At 44.1% G+C, this 20,462-nt stretch overlaps 1 protein-coding gene across 1 annotated transcript in view; it reads right to left on the bottom strand.

Moving 5' to 3' along the window:
- The window catches only part of LOC115138476 (ryanodine receptor 3-like), a 180,874-nt gene that overhangs the window by 94,084 nt on the left and 66,328 nt on the right, over window positions 1-20,462 (bottom strand). Inside the window, exons 13-16 of the mRNA XM_065025690.1 lie at window positions 18,446-18,567; window positions 6,961-7,141; window positions 5,900-6,035; window positions 1,215-1,310 (exon numbers count right to left, since the gene is read on the bottom strand). Of these exons, the coding sequence (XP_064881762.1) occupies window positions 1,215-1,310; window positions 5,900-6,035; window positions 6,961-7,141; window positions 18,446-18,567 (535 nt within the window). The remainder of the gene's footprint in view (window positions 1-1,214; window positions 1,311-5,899; window positions 6,036-6,960; window positions 7,142-18,445; window positions 18,568-20,462) is intronic.

Genomic DNA, 20,462 nt, shown 5'->3' with positions numbered 1-20,462 from the left:
TGGTGGTCTCATGTTATCATTTAAACACGTGTCATGGTGGTATCATGTTATCATTTAAACACGTGTCATGGTGGTATCATGTTATCATTTAAACACGTGTCATGGTGGTATCATGTTATCATTTAAACACGTGTCATGGTGGTCTCATGTTATCATTTAAACACGTGTCATGGTGGTATTTCGTGTCATGGTGGTTATCATTTAAACACATGTCATGGTGGTATCATGTTATCATTTAAACACGTGTCATGGTGGTATCATGTTATCATTTAAACACGTGTCATGGTGGTCTCATGTTATCATTTAAACACGTGTCATGGTGGTCTCATGTTATCATTTAAACACGTGTCATGGTGGTATCATGTTATCATTTAAGCACGTGTCATGGTGGTATCGTGTTATCATTTAAACACGTGTCATATAATTTAAACACGTGTCGTGGTGGTATCATGTTATCATTTAAACACGTGTCATGGTGGTCTCATGTTATCATTTAAACACGTGTCATGGTGGTATCATGTTATCATTTAAACACGTGTCATGGTGGTATAATTTAAACACGTGTCATGGTGGTATCATTTAAACACGTGTCATGGTGGTATCGTGTTATCATTTAAACACGTGTCATAGCGGTATCATGTTATCATTTAAACACGTGTCATGGTGGTATCATGTTATCATTTAAACACGTGTCATGGTGGTATCATGTTATCATTTAAACACGTGTCATGGTGGTATCATGTTATCATTTAAACACGTGTCATGGTGGTATCATGTTATCATTTAAACACGTGTCATGGTGGTATCATTTAAACACGTGTCATGGTGGTCTCATGTTATCATTTAAACACGTGTCATGGTGGTATCATGTTATCATTTAAACACGTGTCATGGTGGTATCATGTTATCATTTAAACACGTGTCATGGTGGTATCATGTTATCATTTAAACACGTGTCATGGTGGTATCATGTTATCATTTAAACACGTGTCATGGTGGTATCATGTTATCATTTAAACACGTGTCATGGTGGTATCATGTTATCATTTAAACACGTGTCATGGTGGTATCGTGTTATCATTTAAACACGTGTCATGGTGGTATCATGTTATCATTTAAACACGTGTCATGGTGGTATCATGTTATCATTTAAAGACATGTCATGGTGGTATCATGTTATCATTTCAACACGTGTCATGGCGGTATCATGGTACCTGAGGAAGACTCCAGTCTCTCCAGCTTGCTGACCAGCCAGTCCAGGTTGTTGGAGAACTGGGTGCAGTTGTTCCTGTTGCCTCGGATCAGCGCCGCTACAGGACACATGGACAAGGTCACAGGTCAAGGAGAGGAGACACGATACATATCCAGTTGGCAAGTTTGAAGAGGATAATGCAAATTGCTTATCTTTGACCTTCAGTACAGCAAAAACATAGCTCCTGTAGAAATACACTGCACATCTTCCGCAACAAACAATGACACCCATGTCAAGGGAAGAAGACAGGTTACATATAATCTTTGCTAGTTATGAAGAGGATCATTCAAATTGCTTGTCTTTGCACCTACAGCCAACAACACTGCCAAACCTTACATCTTACACAACCACAACAACAACAACGTCACACAAAATGCACACCTTAAACCACACTCTATGCCAAGGAAAGAGTAGTGTTCTTCTTCAAAGCCTTTATGCATATTAATTAAGCTGCGGCGTATAAAGGAAGGGCGTGACATCAGGGGGACAGGAAAGGAGAGTCGTCCCAGTCAAAATGACAGGGTCACTTGGCATAGACAGAGGAGAGGAGGCCTAGCTCACAAATCCATTTAGCTGGTGCAGGTGTGTGGAGGAGGGGGTACGAGAGGGGGGACGTGGTCTGCACATTAATGCTCCCCATGAGGAGAAAGCACCATGTAAACACGCTGTGAAGGGCTCAGACAATGACACGGACACTAGAACTGGGAAGCTTCTGAGCTGGAGACATGCTCCTACTCCCAAGAGGGAATGCCTATAATGTACAACTGACATGTAAGATTGGACTGGTTTTTCCCACCCTGAAAGACCGTATTCGAACAATTTGTGGCCTAACTCAAGGATATGGGGAAAAGTGGTGACCATCTGGTGAACATGGGCAGTCCAGATTGGCTGGGAGAATGTTGTAGACATGCTGGGGGAGATGTTGGGTAGAGGCCCTGGAAGCACTTCACACAGACGTGAAATCTGCATGCTATCCTTATCCACTTCTAGCCCCTGCACGAAGCTCCAGCCCCTGTTTGTGGGTGTGTGTGTTCAAGTTTTATTCGTCGTATGTGCAAGATACACATGGTATACACCGTCCAACAAAACGCTTACTTGCAGCTTCCTTCTCGACAACGCAAACTAAAATAAAGAATAAAAGATAAGAACACGAACATAAAGTAAATGGCTCAGTAGAATAGAATAAACATTTTTGCACAAGTAAAATACAGGAAGGCACAAGTTATTGTCCAATATTTACACATGTATCAGGGAACGGGGGATGGGGGGGGCAAGTGTTTAAATTGTGCAGTATTAGCAAAAGTAAATACGAGTCTGGTAGCAGCAATTGTAATTTGTGTGTAGCATGAATGCATGTGTGTGTGTGTGTGTGCATGTACATGTGCGTACAGTACGTATGTGTGTGTTTGTGAGTCTGTGTGTGGTACTAGAGTGCATGTGTACTGAGGCTAGGGCTGTGAAGGTCATGACGGTAAAGTTTATTGGTGGTGTACATAGTTTGCAGACGTTATCGCAGGTGCAGCGAAATGCTTATGTTTCTAGCTCCAACAATGCAGCAATATCTAGCCAATACAATAACAATACACACGCCTTCTGTCATTGTGAAGGGTCCATTTCAGGTGTGTTTGTCCGGTCTACAATAAAAATGTGTACTGTTGAGGGTACTCGAAGACTGGAGTTGAGCACCACTGGCTAAATGGGTGGACTGACGGCCATTGCAGGGAGCAAAGCAGGAACAAAAAGCAGGATGTGTCAGTATGTGGTGTGATTTGTTGATTCAACTCAACTGACATTACAAAAAATACATTCCTATTGTATGAGCAACATCATTCCCCTTTGACATCATTGGAACGAACATTCTACACCACCATGGAAATGATTTGCATCACAACAGCAGGCATCCACTGTGAGTTCACCCACGAGTTTACCAGTCACATTGCCAGGGTTAGAGGTTCCAAGCCTGTTCTATTCATTCTATTTCTATGTGTACTGCTGCAGGGAGGGGGGCATTGTCTAGGCAACCAAAGACTAATTTGCTATTACACCTTGTTTGTTTCAACAAGGAGCAAAAAGTTGCATCACGTTGTTAAGAGTCCATGTTACCTCAGAAATGGACTCAACCGCACGAATGCCCGGCCGTCCCTTCTTCAGTCAGCTGTTCGTTCCACACACACACAAAATATATATACACACACACACACACACAGTATATACATACATACATACACCACCAGTTAAAAGTTTTAGAACAACTACTCATTCAAGGGTTTTTCTTTATTTTTACATTGTAGAATAATAGTGAAGACATCAAAACTATGAAATAACACATGGAATCATGTAGTACCCAAAAAATAATGTTGAACAAATCAAAATATATTCTGCAAATAGCCACCCTTTGCCTTGATGACAGCTTTTCACACTCTTGGCATTCTCTCAACTAGCTTCATGAGGTAGTCACCTGGAATGCATTTCAATTAACAGGTGTGCCTTGTTAAAAGTTAATTTGTGGAAGTTCTTTCCTTTTTAATGCGTTTAAGCCAATCGGTTGTGTTGTGACAAGGTATGGGTCGTATACAGAAGATGGCCCTATTTGGTAAAATACCAAGTCCATATTATGGCAAAGAACAGCTCAAATAAGGAAAGAGAAATGACAGTCCATCATTACTTTAAGACATGAATTTCAGTCAATACGGGAAATTTCAAGAACAAGTGCAGTTGCAAAAACCATCAAGTGCTATGATGAAACTGGCTCTCATGAGGACCGCTACAGGAATGGAAGACCCAGAGTTACCTCTGCTGCAGAGGAAAAGTTCATTAGGGTTACCAGCCTTAGAAATTGTAGCCCAAATGCTTCAGAGTTCAAGTAACAGGCAAATCTCAAAATCAACTGTGAATCAGGCCTTCATGGTAAAATTGCTGCAAAGAAACCACTACTAAAGGATGCCAAAAAGAAGAAGGTGTAACAATGTACGCTGAGAGTCGGGAAGCAAGTTCAGGGAGTGAATACATTAAAAAAAAAAAAAAAAAAAAACACAAACAGCGCACAGACATGAAACAGGAACAATGACGACTGAGGAAGAAACCAAAGGGAGTGACATATAAAGGGAAGGTGATGAGTCCAGTTGAGTGTAATGCTGGTGACAGGTGTGTGCCCTAACGAGCAGCCTGGTGATCTAGAGGCCGGAGAGGGAGCACACGTGACAGTACCCCGTGACAGTACCCCCTCCCCAACATGCGGTTCCAGCCGCAGGACGCCGACCAGGATAACGATCTCAGGGATCAGGAGCGGACCGGTCACCTCTGCTAAGGTGCAGGAACGTGTCAATCCAGCTGAGGCGCGGGAGCATGATGACCTAGAGCACCGGAGAGAGAGCATATGTGACAGAAGAGACTTGCTTGGGCCAAGAAACACGAGCAATGGACATTATACCAGTGGAAATTTGTCCTTTGGTCTGGAGTCCAAATTGGAGATTCTTGGTTCCAACGGCTGTGTCTTTGTGAGACGTGGTGTGGGTGAACAGATGATTTCCGCATGTGTATTTTCCAACGTAAAGCATGGAGGAGGTGGTGTTATGGTGTGGGGGTACTTTGCTGGTGACACTGTCAGTAATTTATTTCGAATTCAAGGCACATTTAACCAGCATGGCTACCACATCATTCTGCAGCGATACACCATCTCAGCTGGATTGGGCTTAGTGGGACTATCATTTGTTTTTCAACAGGACAATGACCCAACACACTTCCAGGCTGTGTATGGGCTATTTTAAAAAGAAGGAGAGTGATGGAGTGCTGCATCAGATTACCTGGCCTCAACAATCCCCTGACCTCAACCAAATTGAGATGGTTTGGGATGAGTCGAACCGCAGAGTGAAGGAAAAGCAGCCAACAAGTGCTCAGCATATGTGGGAACCTCTTCAAGACTGTTGGAAAAACATTCCAGGTGAAGCTGGTTGAGAGAATGCCAAGAATGTGCATAGCTGTCATTGCAAAGGGTGGCTATTTGAAGAATCTCAAATATAAAATATATTTTGATTTGTTCACCACTCTTTTGGTTAATACATGATTCCATGATTTCATAGTTTTGACGTTTTCAATGTAGAAAATAGTAAAAAATAACAAAAAACCCTTGAATGAGTAGGTTTGTCTAAACTTTTGCCTGTACTGTATGTCATATTTTTTTTACGGTTATGACTGTTATTTTATTTTCATGACGGTCTTCAACCATACCTGTCGGTTACACAGTTATAAAGTAATTGTGCCTGCCCTAACTGAGTCATCCTCACAGACAAGCATGTAAGATGGGGAAACACCACCTTAGAGTACCTAGAGGACCATAAACAGCTCTGTAAATGCCAGCTCAGCTGAGACAAATAATCCCACGGCAGCAGTGAGACGCAAGCCTGTGGTTAGTAAGAGCAGTACTGGGACTCAGAGAACGCCAGGGCTTTCGTGGCAGGCAACAATGTTTGATTACTGTGAAGTGTGTGTGTGTGTGTAACAAGCAAGGAGCAGACAGGTTGTCCTGTCTTTGTCTACTGTTGTGTTTAACGATTTTACTGTGACACTTTATGTGATTGTAACTATATTGGTGTGATGACTTGTGTAAAATACTCTTTGGAGGATATACTCTTCTATTGTCTCTCTCACCTAGCAGCTCATAGAGCAGGTTGAGGATGTCCTTCCAGGAAGCACCAGCCTCTGCCCCGGCACACTCCCCAAAGTGGGCTGCACTGTTGTACACGTTGAGACGGTCGATGCAGCAGGACACCAGAGTCAGCATGCCCTGAAACAAAGACACACCCATCATTACTCTGACATCATCATCATCATGTGTCCTCAATTAACCTGCTCCTAGTCTCTCCCATGCCTTCATGCCTGGATGATTAATCTAGGATGGTAATAGCGATCAGGTATGCTAAGCAGCTTGCCCAGCTGTGAGAAAGGAAAATTGCAGGTGATTTATAACTCCATGAAAAGCCTATCAGCTGTCAAAATTTTTTTTTAAAATTTGACCTTACAACTGTATCGTATGGGAGAGCGGGATGGAAAAGAGCAATTTGGGGATATTAATACAATTATGGAGAAGTGTGTAGGCTGGGATATAGATGGGTTATTGAAGCATTCCAAGGGCAGGATCGGTGTATGCCAGAAACAGTATTGTGTATGGTTATACCAATTATGTAAACATTACTTAAACTCTGCACACAGCTATTTTACATAAATTCCTGTTATGAAATTATTGCTTGGAGACAAAGTGAACAACTCGGGAAATTTAAATCCACAGCAACAGCTTTTGTTTCCGTTAAGGAGAGAAGTTGACGTTGTGTATTTAACATCACAGGCACAAGGGAAGGCAGCTGACATTTTATCATTGATGAGAACAATTTTGGGCCGAGAGGCTTATCAAAAGGCTCCACGCCATTGTTGTCACCACAGAAAAACTCGGAACAAAACTGCTGACAGTTGAAAAGCAATGCTTTGAAATACAATATGGCATTGAAATACTGTACCAAGAATCCATTGATTTAGCCTTTAAAAACAGCGTGTCTTGGCAACACTGCATTTAAGCCCGGCTCCTGCAATGACCACTTACTAAAATTGCCTTAATCACAATTGAAACCCCTGACTTTGGACTTTTATTGTCCTCTGCTGCCAAGCAACCGTCAGGCAGGATTGCGACGCGGCACTTCATGTGTGGATGAACTCACTTCCTGTTTGAAGAGGTTCTGTCGGTTCTTGAGAGAGCGCAGCATGATCTGTTTCTCCTCGTGCTCCAGCTCAGCATTAGGCACCTGGAAGTAGGTGATGAGGTCATTGAGGGTCTGGAGGACCTCCTCGATGGGCAGGGCTACTGATGCACGGTTCTTTCCCCCCAGACAGTCCAGGTCTCTGGAACAGGGAAGAAGGGTTATCTTCACCACAGGAAACTTTGAAAGTACTCCATTTTGCAAAAGTAGATTTTTCAGCATCAAAACAAGGGAATATACACTGAGCATATCAAACATTAGGAACACCTTCCTAATATTGAGTTGCACCCCCTTTTGCCCTCAGTACAGCCTAAATTCATCAGGGCATGGACGTTACAAGATGTCGAAAGCATTCCACAGGGATGGTGGCCCATGTTGATTCCAATGCCTCCTACAGTTGTGTCAAGTTGGCTGGATGTCCTTTGGGTGGTGGACCATTCGTCAAACACATGGGAAACTGTTGAGCGTGACAAACCCAGCAGCGTTGCAGTTCTTGACACAAACCGGCACCTACTATCATACCCAGTTCAAAGGCACTTAAATCTTTTGTCTAGCCCATTCACCCTCTGAATGAATCACATACACAATCCATGTCTCAATTATCTCAAGGCTTAAAAATCCTCCTTTAACCTGTCTCCTTCCCTTCATCTACATTGATTGAAGTGGATTTAAATAAGTGACATCAATAAGGGACAACAATTTTCACATGGATTCACTTGGTCAGTCTGTCATGTTCATACTGCTTTGTGCACTCAGTGTATGACAGCAGGTTCTTTATATCATGACATCATTATATGATAATCATAAGGTTTCATAACAACACCGAACTCCAGTATTAGAATATGACTCAAGCAGTGACTGCCATAGGAACATCATTTGTGCCTTGAGGTTCATCCATGCTGAAATGTTATTTCCGCGTGTGACCTAAAATGAGCCCCTGCTCTGTCACACAGAGGGGGGCTGAGGAGGGGAGGGGGGTGGAGAGGTACAGCTCACAGGCGGCAGTCTAGGTCTGGACAGTGGTGAAAGCCGGTCAGCAATGTTTGACCAACTGACGTCACAGAGGGGGGTATGTGTTTGATTCACAGTCACAGGCCAGTTTAATAGTGGCAGATGAGGAGGCTTTGAACATTTATTCGCTCCATAGCATTCTCATTCATGACTGGCCGTAAGTGGCCTTATGGCTTGATGTGTTTATTGTCCTGTTTGGCCACGGATGACTGGGTCACTGAGCCAGGCAGGCAGTGTGCTTTTTGTGGGCTGTGCAGCCCACTGCTCACAGGCCAAAGGCTCAAATGCTGCTGTGCATTCACAGTCTACAGGGCTTTACACCCAGACAGCATGCATATTACACTACAGTCAAGTAGGTGTTATACTTTTGTAGGGCTGGCACAAATACCGTATAACCGATGGATATGCATGAAGACTGTCATGAAAATAAAATAACCGTTTATCAGTGAAGACTTGAACCTACTTCTACCCCCAAGGCATAAGACCTTTAAACAAGACGGCTAAATAGCTAATCAAATGGCTACATTGACTACCTGCATTGACCCTTTTTTATTGAATCTCTTGCACTGACTCTATGCACACACACTGGACTCTACCCACACACTCACATATACTTACACCCTAACACACACACCCTAACATACACACACACACACACACACACACACACACACACACACACACACACACACACACACACACAGGACTCTACCCACACACTCACATATACTTACACACACACACACACACACACACACACACACACACACACACACACACACACACACACACACACACACACACACACACTGATGCAACAGACACACACATGCTGCTGCTACAGCTCAGTCTATTATCTATCCTGTTGCCTTGTCACTTTACATTTAAATTTACATTTTTGTAATTTAGCAGACGCTCTGCTCCAAATTCTCAGATTCAGGTGGGTCAACCCCGTATCTCAGTCATAGTAAGTACAAATTGCCTCAAAGTAGCTATTCGCAAAGTGAGTGCTAGTAAGGGGGGTGGGGCAGAGAAGACCTTTGGCTGGGCTGAGCGGGAGCTGCCCTCTCGAAGGGGTGCAAGGGCCAAAAGACCAGAGGTGGCTCAGGTTGGGGTGTAAGATTAGAGCAGAGGCTGAAGGTAGGGAGGGGCAGTTCGTCTTGCTGCTCCGTAGGTAAGCACCATGGGAACTTCGACTGGAAGCCAGTGGAGTGTGTGGACGAGCAGGTTGACATGGGAGAACTTGGGAAGGTTGAACACCAAATGGAATGCAGGAATTTGATTGCACAAGCGGGGAGCCCAACCAACAGTGAGTTGAAGTAGTCCAGACAGGAGATGACAAGTGCCTGGATTAGGACCTGCACCACTTCCTGTGTGAGGTACATATGTTGTAGAGCATGAACCTGCTGGAGCGAGTCACTGCTTTGATGTTTGCAGAGAACGACATGGTGTTGTCCAGGGTCACACCAAGGTTCTTTGCACGGGACTCCCGGGTGGCGCAGTGGTCGAGGGCACTGCATCGCAGCGGCAGCTGTGCCACCAGAGACTCTGGGTTCGCACCCAGGCTCTGTCGCAGCCGGCCGCGACCGAGAGGTCCGTGGGGCGACGCACAATTGGCCAAGCGTCGTCCAGGTTAGGGAGGGTTTGGCCAGGGATATCCTTTGTGCACCAGCGACTTCTGTGGCGGGCCGGGCGCAGTACACGCTAACCAAGGTCGCCAGGTGCACGGTGTTTCCTCCGACACATTGGTGCGGCTGGCTTCCGGGTTGGATGCGCGCTGTAAGAAGCAGTGCGGCTTGGTTGGTTTGTGTTTCGGAGGACGCATTGCTTTCGACCTTCGTCTCTCCCGAGCCCGTACGGGAGTTGTAGCGATGAGACAAGATAGTAATTACTAACAATTGGATACCACGAAAAGAGGGTCAAATTTAAATAAATAATAAATAAATACATAAAAAAGGTTCCTTGCACAAGGACATTGTGAAGTTGTCAACCGTGATGGTGAGGTCTTTGAGCAGGCAGGCCTTCCCCGGGAGAAAGAAAAGCTCTGTTTTGTCAAGGTTGAGCTTGAGATGGAAGGCTGACATCCAAGCTGAGATATCTACCAGGCACACAGAGATGCGTATCACCAATTGGGTGTCAGAAGGAGGGAGGGAAAGAGAAAATTAATTGAGTGTCATGTGCATAGCAATGATAGGAGAGACTATGTGTGGATCTGAAGCAGCTAAGTGGCTTGGTGTAAAGAGAAAAGGAGAGGGTCTAGAACCGAGCGCTGGAGGACACCAGTAGTGAGAGTACATGGTACAGACACAGATCCTCTCCATGTCAACTGGTAGGAGCGTCCTGCCAGGTAGGATGCAATCCAAGAGTGTGCAGAGTCTGAGACACCCAGCATTGAGAGAGTGGAGAGGAGAGGAGGATCTGATGGTTCATGGTGTCAAAGACAGCGGACTAATCTAGGAGGATGACAACAGAGGAGAAAAAGTCAGCTTTGGCAGTGTGGAGAGCCTCTGTGACACAGAATCGACCAGTCTCGGTTGAGTGACCCAACTTGAAGCCTGACTGGTAAGGGTCAAGAAGATTGTTCTGTAGAGAAATAGCGAGTGAGTTGGTCAGAAACAGCATGCTCAAGTGTTTTGGAAAGAAAAGAATGAAGGGATTACGGTCTGTAGTTCTTGACATCAGAGGGGACGAGTGTTGGTATCTTGATGTGGGGAAAGACTCTGGCCATTTTGAAGTCAGATGTGACGCAGACAGTGATCAGGGACGAGTTGATGAGGGAAGTGAGGAATGGGAGAATGTCTCCAGAGATGGTCTGGAGAAGGGAGGAGGGGATGGGGTGGAGCGGGTAGATTGTTGGGTGGCCAGACCACACTAGTCACAGGAGAGAGGGGAGAAAGAGGTCAAGGCGTAGGGTAGTTATGTGTGAGTGGGACCAGTGAACTCAATAGGCTGAATGAGGAGCGGGTGTCGTCAACCTTCTTTTCAAAGTGATTGACAAAGTCATGCCTAGAGCTTGAGGAGGGAGGAGTAGGTGGAAAACAGTTCCTAAGCTTAGAGGCAGAAGCTTGACATTTAGAGTGATAGAAAGTGGCTTTAGCAGCAGATAGAGTAAGAAAATGAGGGAGTGAAAGGAAGATAGGTCCTCCGGAGGTTTAGTTTTCCTCCATTTTTGTCAGCTTCCGACAGCCCTGTTCTGCCGCAATGAGTCACTCAGCCATGGATCAGGAGGGGAGGACCGAGCCGGCCGGGAGGTAAGGGGACAGTGCGAGTCATAGGATGCGGAAAGACAGGAGAGCAGGGTTGAAAAGGTAGAATCAGGAGATGAGAGAAAGGGATTTAGCAGAAGGGAGAGTAGTGGGAGAGAGAGAGAGCGAAGATTGCGACGGCACATGAGCATTTGGGTAGGGGCTGTAATGGGACATTTTTATTGAACGTGTCCACATAACTGAGTATGTGACTAACCTTGTGAAACTGTCCTTTTATAATCTCCTGTTCTTGGGAGTATCATCCTGTTGCAAACCAACTTGCGCCCTTGTATAGATAAAGTTCCGCTCAAGAACAGGAAACTATAAAGATATGTGCTTATCACCCAATGCTTTGGAACTCAGACCGTCTACCCTGTGCTGTGTAACTCTGGTATTCTCTCTGAGCTCAGAAATAAGGAATCTTGGTTTGACTTGGACTCCAGCAAATCCTTATTGTAGAATATACACCACAGGGCTGAGTGGGTAGGGTTGGAGGAGAAGGAGACAGAAAGAGAAAGTAGTGATCAGAGAGCTGGAGACTTCACCCTTACTTACATTAGAGAACGACTGATAATCTGCCGAGCCGATAAATGGGGCCTATATTTGACCTTCCAGTCTTTTGGCCCTTCCCTATCTGCTTTGCTGATAGTCCCTCGGCTGCTATGTGAGCCGCCACTCACCGCCTGAGCCACGAGCTCTACACAATGTAGAGAAACGTCTAGCTGGGAAGCTGCAGTATTAAGAAATAGATTAATTGACAGTTACCAAAATTGAATTACTGTTGGAAATATTAGTTTAGTTAATTCACTAATAATAAGGCTTCTCCTCTAGGATTTTGTCTGTGCTTAGCGCCATTCCAGTTATTTTTATCCTGAAAAACTCCCCAGTCCTTATAGATTACATGCATACACATAACATGATGCAGCCACCCCTATGCTTGAAAATATAGCGTGGTAATCAATAACGTGTTGTATTGGATTTGCCTCAAACATAACACTTCATTCAGGACAAAATGTAATTCCTTTGCCACATTTTACAGTATTACTTTAGTGCCTTGTTGCAAACAGGATGCATGTTTTGGGATATTTTTATTCTGTACAGGCTTCCTTCTTTTCCCTGTGTCAATTAGGTTAGTATTGTGGAGTAACTACAATGTTGTTGATCGATCCTTAGAGTTTAATGGCTGTGATAGGAGAAAACTAACTGTTTAAATGTCACCGTTGGCCTCATGATGAAATCCCTGAGCGGTTTACTTCGTCTCCGGCAACGGAGTTAGGAAGGACGCCTGTATCTTTGTAATGACTGGGCTTATTGGTTCACCATCTAAAGTGTAATTATTAACTTCATGCTCAGAGTGATATTCAATGTCTAACCAAAAGGTGCCCTTCTTTGCAATGCATTGGAAAACCTCCTGGTAGTTGTGGTTGAATCTGTGTTTGAAATTCACCGCTGGACTAAGAGACCTAGTAAATAATTGTGTATGTGGGGTACAGAGATGAGGTAGTCATTCAAAAATCATGTTAAACACTAGTATTGCACAGAGAGATTCCATGCAATTTATAATGTGACTTGTTAAGCACATTTTCATTCCTGAACGTATAAAGGCTAGACATAACAAAGGGGTTGAATACTTATTGACTCAAGACAGTTCAGCTTTTCATTTTTTATTCACTTGTAAACATTTCAAAAAACATTCCACTTTGACATTATGGGGTATTGTGTTTAGGTCAGTGACAAAAAAAATCTCAATTAAATCCCTTTTAAATTCAGGCTGTAACACAACAAATGTGGAAAAAGTCAAAGGCTGTAAATACTTTCTGAAGGCGCTGTATGGGCAGATTTGAGTCATTCAGACACAACGTGCATGTTAGTTTCATATTTTCTCCTACCCTCGCTCTCCTTGTCAGATATTATGCACATTTATGGCTTGGTGGCAAATGTCATTGCCATTGAGCTAGTTCTCATAGTACCAGTAAACAGTAGCACTAGATATGAGCCATGGAGAGAGATGTGAGGAGATGTGAGGAGCCTTGCTCTATCCAAATAGTAGCAGTAGATATGAGCCATGGAGAGAGATGTGAGAAGATGTGAGGAGCCTTGCTCTATCCAAATAGTAGCAGTAGATATGAGCCATGGAGAGAGATGTGAGGAGATGTGAGGAGCCTTGCTCTATCCAAATAGTAGCAGTAGATATGAGCCATGGAGAGAGATGTGAGGAGATGTGAGGAGCCTTGCTCTATCCAAATAGTAGCAGTAGATATGAGCCATGGAGAGAGATGTGAGAAGATGTGAGGAGCCTTGCTCTATCCAAATAGTAGCAGTAGATATGAGCCATGGAGAGAGATGTGAGGAGATGTGAGGAGCCTTGCTCTATCCAAATAGTAGCACTAGATATGAGCCATGGAGAGAGATGTGAGGAGATGTGAGGAGCCTTGCTCTATCCAAATAGTAGCAGTAGATATGAGCCATGGAGAGAGATGTGAGGAGATGTGAGGAGCCTTGCTCTATCCAAATAGTAGCAGTAGATATGAGCCATGGAGAGAGATGTGAGGAGATGTGAGGAGCCTTGCTCTATCCAAATAGTAGCAGTAGATATGAGCCATGGAGAGAGATGTGAGGAGATGTGAGGAGCCTTGCTCTATCCAAATAGTAGCAGTAGATATGAGCCATGGAGAGAGATGTGAGGAGATGTGAGGAGCCTTGCTCTATCCAAATAGTAGCAGTAGATATGAGCCATGGAGAGAGATGTGAGGAGATGTGAGGAGCCTTGCTCTATCCAAATAGTAGCACTAGATATGAGCCATGGAGAGAGATGTGAGGAGATGTGAGGAGCCTTGCTCTATCCAAATAGTAGCACTAGATATGAGCCATGGAGAGAGATGTGAGGAGATGTGAGGAGCCTTGCTCTATCCAAATAGTAGCAGTAGATATGAGCCATGGAGAGAGATGTGAGGAGATGTGAGGAGCCTTGCTCTATCCAAATAGTAGCAGTAGATATGAGTCATGGAGAGAGATGTGAGGAGATGTGAGGAGCCTTGCTCTATCCAAATAGTAGCAGTAGATATGAGCCATGGAGAGAGATGTGAGGAGATGTGAGGAGCCTTGCTCTATCCAAATAGTAGCAGTAGATATGAGCCATGGAGAGATATGTGAGGAGATGTGAGGAGCCATTCTCTATCCAAATAGTAGCAGTAGGATCCAGTTACAACATGCCCATTTCCTGACAGATAGCTGAACTAGCGAATTTTGATCTGGCAGCTGAGTTTAGAGCTGCATCCTGACAGCTGAAAATAACTTTTTCACAATCACAGAAAATTACAAAAATACGAGTTTTATAAGCATCCGTGATCACAAATCATGACGTTAAGTTGGTCCCATTTGCATTGAATAGAGGGTACTTTATATTTGCATACTAACAGCAGTGCCTATATTTGTTATTTAACCTTTATTTAACTAGGCAAGTCAGTTAAGAACAAATTCTTATTTAAAAACGACGGCCTAGGAACAGTGGGTTAACTGCCTTGTTCAGGGGCAGAATGATATATTTTTTATCTCGTAAGCTTGGGGATTCAATCTAGCAACCTTTCGGTTACTGGCCCAACGCTCTAACCACTAGGCTACCTGCTACCCCATTCAAAATGATGTCCTTCCATACAGGCATGACATGCTGGAGTGATGCTTCCATGCAGAATGTGTTGCTCAGAAGGCTAATATAAGTAACAGATGGAATGCAAACAGACGAGGGTGCTACAGATGACAGACTCCCCTGATCTGCCAAAACAAGCTCAATAACTCAATGCACACACTCCCATTGAATATGCATTCACCTGTATTGTAGGCCTATGCCGTCTTCATTTACCCAGTTTATCAAGAGATGTACCTTTCAAATAAAAGTATTATGTTGTTATATAGTTAGATTTGTAAAAACAAAGTTGAATGTAAATGTTTTATTTGAAAATGTATGCATTAATGCATACATGGCTGTCTCTGGGAAATGTTGTCATCAAAATGATCAAACGTAACGATATTGAATAGCGGCCTAAAATATAGGCCATCGGACTCCTGGACCCCCCCAAAAAATCTGTATCGGTCATTCACTAACCGTGTACCTCTGCACATCGTATTCTGTACATAGCCATGTTATTTGTATTTGTTATTGTTATTTGTTATTCACTGTGTCACTATTTCTATTTATACATTTATTTATGTTCTACCTTTAACTCAGCATTGTTGGAAAATGACCCGTAAGTAACAATTTCACCGTTAGTATAAACCTGTTGTTTACGAAGCATGTGACAAATAAAGTTTGAACTGAGGAGGCCAGGCATTTGTGCAGGTGAGTACATTTTTGCAGAAACCATGTACTCCACAAAGTGATGAAACTTTGTTGCTTCTTGCTCAAACAAGGAAGGTGTTGTAGCAAACAAGTCTTCGGTTGCCTAGGCAATGCCCCCCTCCCTGCTACAACAGCAGCACATGCAGTCAGGAGCAGAGGAGAGGAAAAAATATAAACACAGCAAAAAACAAACGTCCTCTTACTTTCAACTGCATTTATTTTCAGCAAACTAAACGTGTAAATATCTGTACGAACATAAGATTCAACAACTGAGACATAAACTGAACAAGTTCCACAGACATGTAACTAACATAAATGGGAATAATGTGTCCCTGAACAAAGGAGGGGTCAAAATCAAAAGTAACAGTCAGTATCTGGTGTGGCCACCAGCTGCATTAAGTAAGGCCTCGGTGTAACGCTCATTCCTTCGATGAGGCAAAACCGCGACTCGTCAGTGAAAAGCACTTTTTGCCAGTCCTGTCTGGTCCAACACCGGTGGATTTGTGCCCATAGGCGACGTTGTTGCCGGTGATGTCTGGTGAGGATCTGCCTTACAACAGGCCTACAAGCCCTCAGTCCAGCCTCTCTCAGCCTATTGCGGACAGTCTGAGCACTGATGGCAGGATTGTGCATTCCTGGTGTAACTCGGGCAGTTGTTGTTGCCATCCTGTACCTGTCCTGCAGGTGTGATGTTTGGATGTACCGATCCTGTGCAGGTGTTGTTACACGTGGTCTGCCACTGAATCAGCTGTCCGTCCTGTCTCCCTGTAGCGCTGTCTTAGGCGTCTCACAGTACGGACATTGCAATTTATTGCCATGGCCACATCTGCAGTCTTGCCTTCTTGCAGCATGCCTAAGGCACATTCACGCAGATGAGCAGGGACCCTGGGCATCTTTCTTTTGGTGTTTTTTGGTGTTTTTTCTGTCTGTAAGCTGTTAGCGTTTTAATAACCATTCCACAGGTACATGTTCATTAATTGTTTATGGTTAATTGAACTAGCATGGGAAACCGTGTTTAAACCCTTTACAATTAAGATCTGCGAAGTTTCTTGGATTTCTATGAATTATCTTTGAAAGACCGGGTCCTGAAAAGGGGGCGTTTCTTTTTCCGAGAGTATTCATACTTGACTTACTCCACCTTTTGTTGTGTTACAGGCTGAATTCAAAATTGATTAAATCGATTTTTTTCATCACCGATTTACACCCAATAACCCATAATGACAAAGTGAAAACATGTTTTTAGAAATGTTTGCTAATTTATTGAAATTAAATACAGAACTTACACACCCCCTTGCTATGACACTCCAAATTCAGCTCAGGTGCATCCAATTTCCTTTGAGCATCCTTGAGATGTCACTACAACTTGATTGGAGTCCACCTGTGGTCAATTAAATTGTTTGGACATGATTTAGTAAGAAACACACCTGTCTATATAAGGTCCCACAGTTGACAGTGCAGTGAAGTCTAAAGACCTGTGATTTGACTTGGGAAAAAAACTGTCCTTGGATCTCCAAGATAGAATTGTGATGAGGCATATATCTGGGGAAGGGTATAAAACCATTTCTAGAGTGTTGAAAGTTTCCAAGAACACAGCGGTCTCCATAATTTGTAAATTGAAAAAATATGGAACTACCCAGACTCTGCCTAGAGCTGGCCGTCCAACCAAACTGAGAAACAGGTCAAGAAGGACCTTGGTCAGAGAGGTGGCCAAGAACCCAGTGATTACTTTGACAGAACTACAGAGTTCCTTGGCTGAGATGGGAGAACGTGCCAGAACGACAACAGTCTCTACAGCACTTCACCAATCTGGGATTTTTGGTAGAATGGCCAGACAGAAGCCACTCTTGAGAAAAAGGCACATGAAAGACTCAGAACATAAGGCAAAAGATTCTGTGGTCTGATGAGAATTTTTTAAAACTCAGCTCATCACCCATCTAACACCATCCCTACTGTGAAGCATGGTGGTGGTAGCATCATGCTATGGGGATGCTTTTTAGTGGCAGGGACTGGAAGACTGTTCAGGATAGATGGAATGATGAATGGAGCCAAATACAGGCACATCCTTGATGAGAACTTGCTTCAAAGTGCAAACAACCTTAGACTGGGGCAAAGATTTACGTTCCAACAGGGTAATGACCCCAAGCATACAGCCAAGCAATGCTGGAATGGCTCCAGAAGAAGAGTGTGAAAGTCCTTGAGTGGCCCAACCAAACCCCAGTCCTGAATCTCATTGAAAATTGGTGAAAAGACTTGAAGATTGCTCCCCATCTAACTTAACAGAGCTGGAGAAAATCTGCAAGGAAGAATGGGAGACAATCCCCAAATCCGTATGTGCAAAGTTGAGATAGACATAACCAACACAACTCACAGCTCTAATCGCTGCCAAAGGAGCTTCTACAAACTATTGACTCAGGGTTATGAATACTTATAGTGGGGAGAACAAGTATTTGATACACTGCCAATTTTGCAGGTTTTCCTACTTACAAAGCGAGTAGAGGTCTGTAATTTTTATCATAATAATTTTTATCATAGGTATACTTCAAAAGTGATGAGGGCGCTGGAGAGGGGTGTGTACTAGTGGGTCTGGGCAGGTGTCATGTAGTTGATGTTTGTATGTTCTGTATTGTTTATAAAATATCAAATGTAATCTTTAAAAAATTATAATATATATATATATATATTTTTAATCAGGCTGTGGAAAAAGTAAAGGGGTGTGAATACTTTCTGAAGGCACTGTTTAAATATACGTTTTATTTGTTTTGCTATTCGAATGGTTGTTACGGTGTTCACGGTCATTTGGATGACCTATAAGCGTCATCCAAAATTGTAGTTGTGTGGTTTAGAGGTGGTGTACCTGATGAAGTGACTGAAGAGGCGGGTGGTGTTACGGATGATGCGAGCAGCACGGGACTCTTCGTGCTGACACCGCTGCAAGGTCAGCCCATCATCCATATGACCCTCAGAGTGGAGGCAGGCCTGGAGGAGGGAGGAACACAGAGAAAGCGGGAAAGGGGGGGGGAGAGAGAGAGAGAAATAGAGTGACAGAGAGAAAGCAAAAGAGAGAAATAGAGGGAGGAAGGAAAGATGAGGGCAAAGAGAGAGAATGAAAGAAAGAAAAGAGGGAGGGAGAGAAAGAGAGAAGTTGACAGATTAGCAGCAGAGGTTGGAACCGGTTCAGGGACTGGAACCAAAAATGGGAAAATAACGGAATCTTTCAAGAAAAGTAAACAGAACCGGGAACAAAAGTGATCTCTAGTGTTCCAGAACAGAACTGCTATTTTCAAATCTTGAGAACCAGTGAATAACGTTCTTTTAAGTTTGGAGCATTATTTTTTTGCTATCAACGCGCCTATGCAAAGCACTCACTCTGTCACTCAAACTTCTCCTCGCAGTGTCTGCCTGTCAGCTTTTTCTAGGCTAGTTAAGAACACTATTAGTTATCATGTTTCACATTGGATTTATAAACTACAAAATTACATTTACATTTACATTTAAGTCATTTAGCAGACGCTCTTATCCAGAGCGACTTACAAATTGGTGCTTTCACCTTATGACATCCAGTGGAACAGCCACTTTACAATAGTGCATCTAGGTCTTTTAAGGGGGTGAGAAGGATTACTTTATCCTATCCTAGGTATTCCTTAAAGAGGTGGGGTTTCAGGTGTCTCCGGAAGGTGGTGATTGACTCCGCTGTCCTGGCGTCGTGAGGGAGTTTGTTCCACCATTGGGGGGCCAGAGCAGCGAACAGTTTTGACTGGGCTGAGCGGGAACTGTACTTCCTCAGTGGTAGGGAGGCGAGCAGGCCAGAGGTGGATGAACGCAGTGCCCTTGTTTGGGTGTAGGGCCTGATCAGAGCCTGGAGGTACTGAGGTGCCGTTCCCCTCACAGCTCCGTAGGCAAGCACCATGGTCTTGTAGCGGATGCGAGCTTCAACTGGAAGCCAGTGGAGAGAGCGGAGGAGCGGGGTGACGTGAGAGAACTTGGGAAGGTTGAACACCAGACGGGCTGCGGCGTTCTGGATGAGTTGTAGGGGTTTAATGGCACAGGCAGGGAGCCCAGCCAACAGCGAGTTGCAGTAATCCAGACGGGAGATGACAAGTGCCTGGATTAGGACCTGCGCCGCTTCCTGTGTGAGGCAGGGTCGTACTCTGCGGATGTTGTAGAGCATGAACCTACAGGAACGGGCCACCGCCTTGATGTTATTTGAGAACGACAGGATGTTGTCCAGGATCACGCCAAGGTTCTTAGCGCTCTGGGACGAGGACACAATGGAGTTGTCAACTGTGATGGCGAGATCATGGAACGGGCAGTCCTTCCCCGGGAGGAAGAGCAGCTCCGTCTTGCCGAGGTTCAGCTTGAGGTGATGATCCGTCATCCACACTGATATGTCTGCCAGACATGCAGAGATGCGATTCGCCACCTGGTAGGAGCGAAATGGTATGACGTGTTTTAAATGCTGGTGCCGCTTCACACACACGCTTTTTATTAGCTCTGGTCCAGGGTGTTGAGCCAATGTTTGGACGTTCAAAGTTCCTCCATTTTAGCAGCTCCTCCATAAGTAAGTAGCTAGTATATAATTATGTAATTCAGTGAAGTAGGAATGATAGGCCTACTATAATATCCTAAACACATTATAATGCACGTCATGTCATGATGGTAAGCGCTTCAAGCCAAGCCTCCTCCATGTCCATCCCTCCCTTGCTCCCCACCCGCAACATTTTAGTTGCATCTCGCGCCCTACACTTGTCTGTCCATCAAGCATGTAAACAATTAGCTTTCCCTGTCTATAGCACGCTGCTCTATCCACACTGATTGGTGGAGTAATTTAATGAGCTAAATGTAAAATGATGTCATAAGGTGAACGCACCAAT

The sequence above is a fragment of the Oncorhynchus nerka genome, linkage group LG12 (genome assembly GCF_034236695.1).
Source record: "Oncorhynchus nerka isolate Pitt River linkage group LG12, Oner_Uvic_2.0, whole genome shotgun sequence".
Classification (NCBI taxonomy): Eukaryota; Metazoa; Chordata; class Actinopteri; order Salmoniformes; family Salmonidae; genus Oncorhynchus; species Oncorhynchus nerka.
This window is presented reverse-complemented; position numbering and strand designations above follow the sequence as displayed.